Source organism: Etheostoma spectabile, chromosome 2 (assembly GCF_008692095.1).
Source record: "Etheostoma spectabile isolate EspeVRDwgs_2016 chromosome 2, UIUC_Espe_1.0, whole genome shotgun sequence".
Lineage (NCBI taxonomy): Eukaryota > Metazoa > Chordata > Actinopteri > Perciformes > Percidae > Etheostoma > Etheostoma spectabile.
In genome coordinates, this window is record NC_045734.1 from 24172092 (window position 1) to 24184456 (window position 12365).

Below are 12365 nucleotides of genomic sequence, written 5' to 3' on the forward strand. Positions count from 1 at the left end.
ATCTCACTTCTGTTCCATCTTTGTTGGGAGTCACACATGAGCAGTACCTAGGTAAGGACTACTAGCCAGTCAGAGGGAGAGTATGAGGGCGTGCCACACTAGCAGCTAGGCGAGCATTATATTGTGTGTTACAAAGTGACACTTTTTTGTCACGGAAGTAATGGCTGGACTCCAACAGAGCTGTTTGGAGCAGTTTGTGAACAGTGTTTTCTGTTGGAGACGTTAAGTCCTGTTGGGGTGGACTCTGAGCTTTTTCACTTTGTAAACCTATTACATGCACAAAAAAGATATATTACCCAATAAAGGAAAGGGGAAAAGCCAAAAAGCATAATATAAGCACTTTAAAAAATAAACAGTCCATTATTGATTTAAAGGTCCCATGTCATTTTATGATTTTTTTTTAAAACATTAATATGAGTTGACCTTGCCGGCCTATGGATCCCCAGTGGCTACAAATGGTGATAGATTTAAACCAAGCCCTGGGTATCCTGCTCTGTCTTTGAGAAAATTAATGCTCAGACGGGCCAATGTGGACTCTTCCCCTTATGACGTAATAAGGAGCAAGGTTACCTCCCCTTTCTCTGCTTTGCCTGCCCAGATAATTTGGCCTGCCCGTGAGAAAGAGAGAGACATCATGGCTAGCAAACAAGCAAAGCATGGCAGTTGGTCAAGGCCCCCCCCCCCCCCCCCCCCCCCCTCCTTCCATTTAAAGCTACAGACACAGAAATGGCACGTACTAAGGAAAGCTCATTGTGGGACTGCCTCTAGTGGCTGTAATTCTGCACCAAGGCTGAATTTCGGGAAAGAGATACAATATTAAGGGACCACTAAGGCCTATATAAAAGCATCCTAAAAAGCAACATGTCATAGGCTCTTTAAAGTACATCAGTGATTGCATGAACTGACCTCTCATGGAAGAAGAAGACATAGGTGGTTCCAAAAGAGGCCATGACCCACACCAGCCAGCGCATGTGACACCCCCAGGGACCCAGCTCCCGCAGGTTAAGCCTGTTGAGGCATGAACAGGAACACATAACTACAAATACTGTACATACAAATATAAATACATATGTACATTTAGCAGACTAGTTTGTTTACCAAGGGGCGTAGGAGGCTGCAATGAAGAAATAGATCACCATCCTGTCACACATGTGGAAACAGTGCTCCACAGACCTGAAGAGAGAGACCAAACAGCCTCATGACAACTGAGTGACACTGTTTATACATGTAGCATCAGTGTGTTTCAGCTCTCAGAAACAATTCTGGGGTGTGGGGATATACATATTTGTTCTAGTGTGTCTCTGCAGTAAAAGAAGGGGCAATGCAGACTTCTTTCTTACAGTATCCTCTTCTATCCGTTAACCATATTCATCATCTGCAATATTACAATCCAGTTCAAGTGTTGAAAATGTGTGTTTGCTTGTACCGTAGGTGGCTCTTCTTCCAGGCCACAGTGTGGAACAGGGTGGAGATGATGAAGAGCGAGCTGAGCCCCGCCCCGTACACCCAGGCCGACAGCCGCTCCCATTGGTCTTCCGACTGGAAGTGCAACACTGAGCTGCCCAGCAGGCTGGGAATTATCCATAGCTAAATGAATTCATAACATAAATGAAACATGAGATACAGATAGACAAGCACACGAACATGCAAGATAAACGGAATTCCAGTGCTTGATGTAGGTGTAGACTAGTTTTAAAAAGAATCTGGAGGCGTTTCTCATTTGTCTGTTATGTAATCGTGCTGGATTCTTCTGTGCGTATGTGTGTGTGTGTGTGCGTGTATATTCACCGCATGCGTGGCACAATTGGCAGCATGCTCATATTCTGTGGGCTGGTATCTCTTGTTAGGAGGAACACGGTTGTTCATAAACCTGGAATCGTCAGAAAATTAACAGATTTAAGTTGATATGTTCAGAAAGAAAATCTAATATCTGAACTAAATTCTGCAATGAGACATTTGGCAACAATGAATCTTTCTCTACACACTCGCACAGCTCAAAATAATATATATACTGTGTATATATGTATATATAATTTATTTCCACCCTTAAAAGCAGAATAGAATAGATAGAATTTGGGTGTTAAAAATTTAAACATAATGTTTTTCTTCTTGATGTCCTAAACCACGTGGAACAGCTTTAATATTTGTGTCCATTTGTATCTCAGTGGTGCTCATACAATTTCACCCCATCCTGTCCTTTTGCTTAGCAACGGTAGATCATGCTTCAACTTGTTGCCATGACTGCTGTTGCCTGGCAACAGTGGGTAACCATGGACCAACTGAACCAATAAAGGGTTAGCCCTGATGATCTCTTTCATAAACATTTTACATCTACAGATATGCTTGCATATTAGCACACACACATACATGCATATATATATATAAACACAAATTAATTGCTTTAAACAGAAACAAAAACTAACACGCAACTGCTCAGATTGTATGAGGAGGTGGCATAGGTAGCACTCCATCAGTGATGTCATTGTTGTCAAGGAAACCACCGAGCAGGGATTGTCTTTCTTTTCCTCCCTCCACACTAGAAAACTCCTTGTTTCTTTCATCTTTCTCTTCTCATGTCTCCCATCTCCCCGACTTCTCTCTGCTTCTCGATGATTAAATTAACATGCAGGAAGGCAAATGGACAAAGACGTCCATGCAAACGTACACACACACACACACACACACACACTGCCTATTTTAACACTGCATCTTGCAGGACCAGATTTCATAAGAGACCTAGATTTAGAGATGTCTCCGTCTCTTTCAAAACACACACACACACACACACACAGTTCTAAGATTGGTGGCACTTAAAATAAGAAACAGGCAGCCATCAAAGGGAATACCACTCAAATCAAAATATCATATATATACAGTATATAATGTATATATATATATATATGTATATGTATATAGTATATACTGTATATATAGACAGTATATACTGTATATATATAGTATGTACATTATTATACATTATAGTATATATACTAAGATATATATATATATGGAATTTTTGAGCATAGGACAATCAATCATTCTTTAAACTTAAGATGTTTTATATTAATATATATATATTATATATATATATATTATATATATATATATATATATATATATATACACAGTATATATATAATATACTATAGATATAATATATACTGTATATATCAACTCCTGATCGTCCTGTAGATGACCAGGAGGTACAACTGAAGAAATGGCAATAAAAGGAACAGAAATTCACCTCACAATATAATGAAAATGATGGACACTATATTAGCAAATGTCTAATTTTCGTTTTCTGTATTGTAGCACTCCTGTTCTTAGGCATCTGTTTTTAGAGAGACACTAATTCAGAGATTAATACTAACTGACCCGGCGAAAAAACACAAAAACAAACACCGTCCTGTCCCAAATAAATGGGCATCGTGGTGTGTGTGTGTGTGTGTGTGTGTGTGTGTGTGTGTGTGTGTGTGTGTGTGTGTGTCAAGCCCAGCAGGCTTGGCCGGGTCATTAATGACTTCATCAAGCTGGCTGATAATTACCAGGCCAGAGGCCAGACTGAGAGACACACTAAGTGGACAGAGGAGCAGGGTTGCGGAAACATCATAACTCTTGCGATACGACAGCAGGACAGACAGATGGAACGCTTTTATTGTCTTATTGAACCGTGAAGACCAAAACCCTAGTCCAGTTAATGGTGAACATGAATTACTCTTACAGTTTTATAGTCAAGCTGATACTGCTAAAGTAGACTACACACAGTTATTTAAAAAGGAATGGAGAAAAAAAAAAACTTCTGGTAGAGCTGAAACAATGCTAGTTAAATAAATGGCACGTCAACAAATAGAAAATTAGTCTGTAACAATTTTAATAATAATTTAAATGGTTATTATTAAATACTGTCTGGTTCCAGCTTCCCAATTTGCTGTTTTCTATTTCTTACATCACTAAAAAGAAAATAGATTTTTTAAATATTTGGGTTTTAAAAGGTTGGTCTGACAAAACTAGCAATCTGAAGATGTCACCTTTTACTCTGTGAGATTGTGAAAGGGAATTATGGTTGACTGATGTTTTAAAGACAATGAATTGATCAATAGTGAATGTAGCCATATATTCTAGTGAACATCATTGCTTCGTATAAGCAACGATTAATCTTATTGTTATCAATGATAAGATTGTTTTGTATAATGTCAAAATAAATAGGCGAAACGAAAAACGCCCCTCACAAGTTTTCAAAAGGCCTGTTTGGTGTGACCAAAATATTCAGTTTAAAATCACATAAAACACAGAAAAGCAGCAAAATATTCACATTTGAAAAATGTAAACCAGAGAATTTCTTGCCATTTGTTCTTGAATTAAGAACTTTAACAATTATCAAAATAGTTGATTCATTTTCGGACCATTTACATAATGAGTTAATTGTTTAAATTGTCATGTAAGGGTCTGAATGAAGAAAAATGAATCATAATCACAATTTACTGTATCTTGTATTCTTAAAGTATTACAATATGGCAACTGCGCACTCGTGCATGACAACTTATATTATATGCAATAACGACCATTTGCCTACAGCCTCACTGTATAGCATGACAACACATTGAACTCAGACATGAAAGAGTTTTCCATATCTGATTTCATGTAGAAGCTTAGGAGAAGCAGAAAACATTTGATCATTGTGGTCTGCTCTCGACTTGAAACTATTTTGTTAATCAATTAATGTTGTTAATCAAGCAAAAATACCTGCTTATTGTTATGAGGATTTGCTACTGTTCTCTGTTTTATTATCAGAACTAATTATTAAACTAAATATATTTGGAGTTTGGACTGTTGGTGGGAAAAAGCAAGACATTTGAAGTCACCCGGAGCTCCAGGAACTTGCACTATTTCGGATTTTTTACACACAAAACAATAAATTAATCCAAAAACAATCAGCATTGGCACATTAACTGGTAATGAACATACATACAAACATACATGCATGCATGCATATATACATATATACATGCAGCCCTGGTCTGCTTTGTTTGACCTTTTCCTTCTGTAAAATCCATCCCCAAACCCCCACGACAGCCTGGGCCCAGACCCTGTGGGCTGTCATGTGAAGAACCAAATATAGGAGAGGATGTGTGTGTTTGTATGACCTACTGTGTGTTTCAAGAAATACTGTGCACAGAGAAAGGGAAAAAGACACAAGCAAGACAACAATGAGGAGGATATGGAAGTGGCAGGTCTGTCTGTGTGTGTGTGTGTGTGTGTGTGTTAATAATTATGCTCATGCTCAGGAAAACAAATCCCAAGCTATAGGCTAGGCCTACTATTATTACATCAGTTAGAAGATATGTTGAAATGTAAATGTCGGCTAAATCAGCTCGTTCCCAAACCCTTCCATCATCTTTAGCATCCTCCTCCTCATCATTAAAATCTCTATCAGACAGCGTTATAATGAGGATTTCTAATCTCTCAGCGGTTCACACAATGACTGCACCTACCTTATAAGATTCATTTACAGTGGAATTAAGCAACAGTTGACAGCAGACAGACAGTACGGCTAACGCCTGAATCCCCTCTGAGCGGTGGGCGAATAACCGCCGCGTTTTGGCTCAGTTGTTCTCAGATTGTAACGGGCCGGTCTAAACGGAACGCAACGAACATCGCCGTGTCACCGGAGGAGACGTCGTCGTCTTATCCTCATCTCAAGCAGCACCGGGACATGGATGCATCCCGACCTTCTTTTTACAGTCAATGATCCCGACCCAGCTGCCTCTTGAGGCTCCAGTCTGGAAGTGTGGGCGTCGGGGATGGTCTCTGAGGGGAGAGCCGTTTTTCCTGCACGGTGATATTCTCTCTCTCTCTCTCTCTCTCTCTCTCTCTCTCTCTCTCTCTCGGAGCTCCGCCGGTTCACCTCATCACGACTCGACTAGAGGAGTGTTTTTTCATCACTGAAGGCTGCCACATCCTTTTCTGAGGGACCGATTCATGGCTGGGGAAATTGTGCCGATTTGTTATTGGAAGCGCGTTTCCTGGTTCTACCTCTAGGTGGCAATGCAGGCACGGAGTTTGAGGCTGGTTGATGATATAATATGATGATGAATGTTAATTGTTTTATTGTGTCCAGTGAGCAAGAAACTGTTTCCAGTCAGTTTACTAAAACAGCCGCTAGACCTATATTCTGTGGCCGGGGACGCGCTTTGTCAAGTCTTGATAGAAATAACTCCTTATGATGTCATAGTGATGTCATCTGGGTTATGATTAAAGATGGGTCATCGACGGTTTGATGGAGAGGCTACACATTTTTAAGTCATTACAAACTGGAGGTGTGCAGTGGAGTTTTTATACTAGTCAGTTAGGCTCTATAGCAAGATACTGGAAAGTTGCATTATGGAAGATGTAGAATCATACTAGAGATTGAAGGTAAGAATACATCTCAAAGGTATGGAAGTGTTTTACTAAATCCCCTCAAGGAGCAGAGGTTTTAAGATCAAGAACTGTCGAGCTCAACAGCCTCATGCTGTTGAAACCCGCAGATTTCCAAAAACAATAAGCTATGTGACACACCGGTAATGAACCAAACATTGTTGAGCACTGTAACAGCAATCATTTATTAAATGCATATTATGACCAGCATAAGCTTTCATAGTGATTACTATAAAATGCCTGCTTTAAGCATTTAGCTCAGACTGAGCTCTCTCTGATTTTACTAATCTAACTCATTGAGTACCGTCTGCAGACCCGTGGTCTGTCCCTCTGTATACAGTGTTGGGTTTAACAAGCTCAGCAGTGCGCTTCAAAGGGATTACAAACACTGTTAGATCCAAGTCTGATTGTTTAACTTGCATATAAAAAATATTAATACCTGATTAAAATAAGGCCAAGAAGCTTCATGTAAGGCAGCGGATTTTCTTCATATCTCTAGAAGCTAATACACTTTAGGTGGAGCAATGTAAACTTCAGTTCACACTATCTTTAAGTTCTTCATTGCAGACTCCAGAGTCTGAAAAAAATAAAAAATTTAAGGAAAATGTTAACATTATATCTGGGAAAACATGTTAACGTTGTATTATTGTGTAAACTGTGCAATGTGTGTGTTTATTACCTTGACATCCCAGATGGCCATCCCACCATCCATGCCGGTGGTGCAAAACTTGGTGCACTGGTTTCGTCCGCCTTCCAGCACTGAGATTTGACTGAAATATTGTTTAAGACAATTAAAACAAACATAAAATGTTGCAACAAAAAAAAAGGACACTTGTTTAACAGATGATGATGCACGCCTTCAAAAAAAAATGTTCTGTCTATTTTCTCTCCTCACTTGATGCTGTTCTTGTGCAGGGAGTTCAGGTCATTGTCAGTACTCTGGGTCTCTGAGGCCCGACGGTCCAGGTTCTGGAAACGTTCCCTAGCACTGATGCCCTTCTGGGCCGTCTGCTTAGGAACGTCCAGCTTGCCACCAAATGTCAAGCTGGCTTTGGCACTGTCGTACACAAACAGCACAGGGTAACAGTCGTGGCCCTGGAGGAAGAGAAACACGTGAGGATGCAATGCTGGTTAAGCTAGTAGATAACATCAGGGTATATCCTCAGTATGCTAATAAAATACCAGATAGCGCTTGTGATTTTGGTTCTAACTGGTTGTAATAAGTCAGTTAACATTGCATTTGTGTTTCACATTTTGCTCTCTTGCAGAATAAATTCGTAAATATTCTCAAGCTCCCCAGAAGCACAAAAAAATCAGTAAATGTAGATAGAATAAACGGATTAATTAACAACAGAATAAATGCTGGATGTGGATTAAATACTCACAGCTGCTACTAAGCTGTTCTCAGTGATGAAGGTGACACACAGCAGTGGAAGTGTCTCAGAGCTCAAACTGTTCACCCTGTGGAGTCGTAAAAAAAGGTCAGAGTGCCCACCCGCAACACACACTCAAACACACAGACACTCTGGCATGCTGCCCCGCCCTCTCTTACGTGCCGGTCTTTCCTCCCTCTGCGACAGACACAGTGGAGTCATGGGAGGTCCAGGCCAGGCGGTTGCCGGAGTGTGAGAAGCAAACGCTGTGCACCCAACCACCACCCCCAGCTAGGGTCTGACCAGCTGCTTCACCCCCGCCAGACTCAAACAGCATCTCTCCGAATGGCATCTTGCTGCCCCAGGGAGTGGGGCCGGGCTTCTCCTCCACCTCCTTAATGTAGGCTGAAAACACCCTGTGGGCGAGGGCGAGTCGGTTCAGGATGTTGACAAGATACAAGGAAGAGAGAAGGAGGAAAAGGGGATGGAAACAATGGCCGATCAATACTCGGAGGTCCAGACAATTTGATTTATTATTTATTCGGTTCAGTCTTTGTGTGCTATGAAAATGAGCTAATGGCATATGAAGTGGTGTCATTTTGTGGAATGATCAAGAAAGAATAGGATTGGAATTTAGGGCGGTAAGCCTAATTAATTTTAAGATTTTGATTTCTAAAGTTACACTAAGGGTCTAAGTCAATTTCATTTATGTATTTAGCAAAAATCTCGACCTTTTTCTCAGGGGTTTTTACAAACTGTGTGGCACATGATACAATTTATATCTAAGAGCCTCGATTTTAATAAGGAAAATTTCCACAAATGATGGGAGAAGGAATGAAAAAGGAGGGATCCCTCTTTCATGAAGGACAGAGTAGACAGAAGTAGTGGTTGCAGGTATTAAATGTAGTAACACCATGTGTCCCTCTTTTGATTCTCTGATACCTGCATTTGAAGTCACAGGATCCAGCAGCCAGCAGGACATTGTTGGGATGCCAGTCCAGACTGAGGATGGTGGAGCGGATTGGCTTCTTGATGTGCTTACACACCCACCTGTAGGTAACAGCACAGCATGCAAAAAGCGTATGGTTCATAATAATCAAATTCAGCCTTTCATGTAAATTAGGCGCCTGAAGCTATCAGGAAGCAGTCCTGTAAAACCTTACCAGTCGTTTTCCTGCTCAAAGTAGCAGATGGAGATGAGGCGTGAGCCGCTGCCTACAGCAAACTTGTTCTCTCGTGGCGACCACTTCACACAGCGAGCAGCACGGTTAATCCTGAGGATGACCAGGGTGGGCTTCCATGCGCCCTCTTTTAGGGTCCAGACGTAGGCGTTACGGTCCGCTCCGCAAGTCACTATACGGTTACTGTCTGTAGCCCAGTCGATACCTGCAGGAGAAAGAAACTCTGAGTGTTATCTTATCTCTGACCATTCATCGTATTTATTTATATAAAAAAGTTGAACATTTACTTGAGAAGATTGACAACACTTTACAGACAGGAATAGAATAGAATACACTTTAATGTCCCAGAGGGGAAATTTGTCTTAGGAATAGTGCTACAATCTGTTTTTTCACAACACAAACATATAACAAGAAAATCATCTTAAAATCAACTAAAAAACATAAACAGAGAATAAACAAAAAATCTTAGGACATAAAAGAAGGACACATATGACTGTACAGACAAGATATTAAACAGTAAAACTGTAATAATTAAAGTGCTGTTGTATTTACTGCCCTGTGCAAAGTGGTACAGATCTTCTTGTCTAACTATCAATTAGAAGAAAAATGAGTGTATTTCCCAAAATGTCAAGATGTTACTTAAATGCTCCACTTTGTATGCCTGACATAGCTCACTTGGTAGAGCATGCGCCCATATATAGAGGTTTACTCCTCGTGGCCGCGGGTTCAACTCCAGTCTGTAGCCCTTTGCTGCATGTCATTCCCCCCCCTCTCTCTCCCTCCCCTTTCAAGTCTAAACTGTCCCGTACATATAAAGACCTAAAATGCTGAAAAGAAAATCTTAATTTTGTTTTTTGAGTACCACTGGAGAGGACAGTTTTTTAGCTAAATTTGCAGCAGGGCAATGTATTAACAGTCACTAAAAATGAAATAGTGTATTGAGCTTTAAACTATTTGCTACTTGACAAGTATCCTTATATCACACAGCCCCCCCAAGAACTTTACTTGATTTTGTAAATTCACCTGAACGTCTCTAAACTTTGTGGGCAACATACAAAAAGGATTAAAGTAAATAACTGTGTCTGTGTGTGTGTGACTGTGTCTCACCTGTCACCTGCCCGTTGTGCTCCTTCAGCTCATGGATCTTGGTCCACTTGGTCCCATCCTTCTTGAAGATGTGGACCTCATGGTTGTTGGGGCACAGGGCGATCTCTGAAGCATAAAAACACATTTAAGTGCACTGTGCATCCACAGAGAAAGCACTGCAAATCATTGAAACATAACGGGAAATTCACCAGTGTGAGGACAAAGTACAGAGTGATCGACGGGAGAAGTTTGTGGGGCTGATCAGTGAAGCGGAACATCTAACAGCTGACTGGGTGCATGAGAACAGAGAAAACTAGAAAAATACAGTATGTATCTGCCTGCAGGCAACACAGACACATGGTATCTTTGTATGAACAATGTGCGAGAACTGCAACCCTCCTTCCCATAATGTTGTAGCAAACCCTGCACATGTTTCAAGTCAGCAGATGAGTCAGAAGCAGTTTGTCTGAGAGCAGCAGTATCCGTGCTTTAGTGTGCATTTTAGTTTTTTGGAGTGTTCAGCCTGCAAGTTGAGCAAACTGAAGTCAGAATCAGAATCAGAAATACTTTATTGTTCCCCGAAGGGAAATTCTGTAGTGTTAAGTTTACAAGTTGAGCGAAACTACAAATGTATAACTCGATGACTCAACCACAGTTGCTGTTACATCCGCTTTGCCCAGAAACCAAAACTCTGATCAAAACAGCCAAATTTGGCATTAGTTTCCTGCAGCTAACAGAGCACAAGAGGCTCTCAGAAAGGCCACCAGACGCCGCCCTTACTGTTACAGGAAACAGGAAATACCTTCTCCCACCTGGGAGCCAATCACAAACCACTGACTATAACACTATTTGTCCTTTGGCGCAGACTCTAGTTGAAGCAAGATGTTCCATGATGGCTGATTAAAACTGTGTGCAGTTCAGAGAGGAGACGACTCAGAGCCTCTAAAATACCAACCCCAAATGACCAATCAGAGGAGGCAAGCAGACTTACGGGTACGATCTTTGTTCCAGGCATGGCAGCTAATTGGTTCCAGTAGGAAACTATGGTACGCCATGGCCAATCAGATGTCAGAAACAGAACAGGAACGGGTGTGTGGAACCAGCGGCTGGTTAGCTGGGAGATAACAGTCAAGTCTAGAAAAACAGAAGTTAAGATTATTATGAGGAAGAAGCTGAACAGGAAAGAAAACACACAACAAAGTTACACCATAAACTATAATAAATACTTCAATTTACAGAACTTTTTATCAAGATACATTGAGAAGAGTTGGTCCAGACTATTTCAGGTACTTTGAGGAGTAAAAATTCACACTGTCAGCTGATTTTAACCCTCCGTGCACAAAGAAACACACTGAACTTATCTCACTCAGGTTGTGTTAATGAAATCCAGACTCTCAGAGGCATGAGAGGAATGATGCAGGTTAAGGGTAACACACATCCCCCAAACAAACATTTCACTTCACAGCGAGAGCACACACCCAGGAAATCAAGACAAACCTCTCCATCACACTGTTGTTTTACAAGCACCTACCTCAGAAAACACATTTAACATAATGGCATCCACGTCGAGTGAGTGTGTGTAGGTTGGAGAGACTCTTGCATACTTTTAGCTTTTTCCTGAAATGCATTACAGTTACAAAGTGTGTGGGTGGATGTGTGTGGTGCGTTACTGACATGTCTAAACATACTCAGTCAACTGTTAAATATTTTCTAGGCTACTTACCCTGAGGGCCGGACTAAATGGGCGACTAGCTGCAGAGCTAGAGAGAGAGAAAAGAAGAGAGATGCAGAGGAAGGTGGTGGATCAAATAAAGATGAGGGTGTTCAGCTCGCGGACTCTGGCCAGTCAACGCGAACGCCAACAAGAGAGTGAGCTCAGGGAGAGAGAAACTGAGCTGAAGAGAAGGAGGAGAGGTCGGAGGAGGAAGTGGAGGAGGGTACAGTGAAACCCAGAAGGGGAGACATACAGGAAGTTTATTCAGGCGTATGCTTGAGGCAGAAAAGATCACAGGTTTCACAGTTCAAACATGTGAGCAAACTTAATTTCTAGCAGAAACAGAAGGGAAAAAACATTTTTGGCTTCAGTAAACTAGGAAGAGAGGGAGGAGCATGGACACAATGCAATGGTCTACAAAAAAGAGGAAGTAGGAGAGACTGAGGGGGAAGCGAAAAGAAGCTTGAAAAACAGAAAAGAAGGGGGAGGGACGGTATGGTCAATTCTGCATAAAGAAAGGGGAACAAGAAGAAGGGGAGGGACTTAAAGTAAACTGCAAAAGGGTGGAGGAAAGGGTGATGTCAGGAGAAGAAA

The 12365-nt window shown here is 41.1% G+C and overlaps 2 protein-coding genes across 3 annotated transcripts in view; both read right to left on the reverse strand.

Annotated features, from left to right (window-relative positions):
• The window catches only part of LOC116695059 (monocyte to macrophage differentiation factor 2), an 11610-nt gene extending 5414 nt beyond the window's left edge, over window positions 1-6196 (reverse strand). Inside the window, exons 1-5 of one of the 2 annotated variants that reach the window (XM_032525109.1) lie at window positions 5493-6196; window positions 1789-1870; window positions 1427-1587; window positions 1099-1173; window positions 907-1008 (exon numbers count right to left, since the gene is read on the reverse strand). In XM_032525109.1, the coding sequence (XP_032381000.1) occupies window positions 907-1008; window positions 1099-1173; window positions 1427-1587; window positions 1789-1870; window positions 5493-5506 (434 nt within the window). In that variant the 5' untranslated portion in view covers window positions 5507-6196. The remainder of the gene's footprint in view (window positions 1-906; window positions 1009-1098; window positions 1174-1426; window positions 1588-1788; window positions 1871-5492) is intronic. The other variant, XM_032525117.1, reaches the window with a different exon arrangement.
• Window positions 6197-6578: 382 nt separating this feature from the next.
• On the reverse strand, window positions 6579-12052 carry arpc1b (actin related protein 2/3 complex, subunit 1B). Its single transcript, XM_032525070.1, has 10 exons — window positions 11781-12052; window positions 11049-11191; window positions 10079-10183; window positions 8954-9176; window positions 8733-8840; window positions 7970-8206; window positions 7803-7878; window positions 7313-7512; window positions 7097-7187; window positions 6579-6994 (listed from the first exon to the last, which is right to left on the reverse strand). The coding sequence occupies exons 2-10, from the start codon at window positions 11110-11112 to the stop codon at window positions 6956-6958; spliced, it is 1143 nt and encodes a 380-aa protein (XP_032380961.1). The 5' UTR covers window positions 11113-11191; window positions 11781-12052; the 3' UTR covers window positions 6579-6955.
• Window positions 12053-12365: the final 313 nt, after the last annotated feature.

Excerpts from the sequence above, each read along its gene's own strand:
- arpc1b (XM_032525070.1), bottom strand. The coding sequence starts at position 11,112 with ATGGCGTACCATAGTTTCCTACTGGAACCAATTAGCTGCCATGCCTGG. Across the intron at positions 9,177-10,078 it reads GCACAACGGGCAGGTGACAG|GTATCGACTGGGCTACAGAC; the intron begins GTGAGACACAGT and ends TTTCTCCTGCAG. Across the intron at positions 8,841-8,953 it reads TTTGAGCAGGAAAACGACTG|GTGGGTGTGTAAGCACATCA; the intron begins GTAAGGTTTTAC and ends TGTTACCTACAG.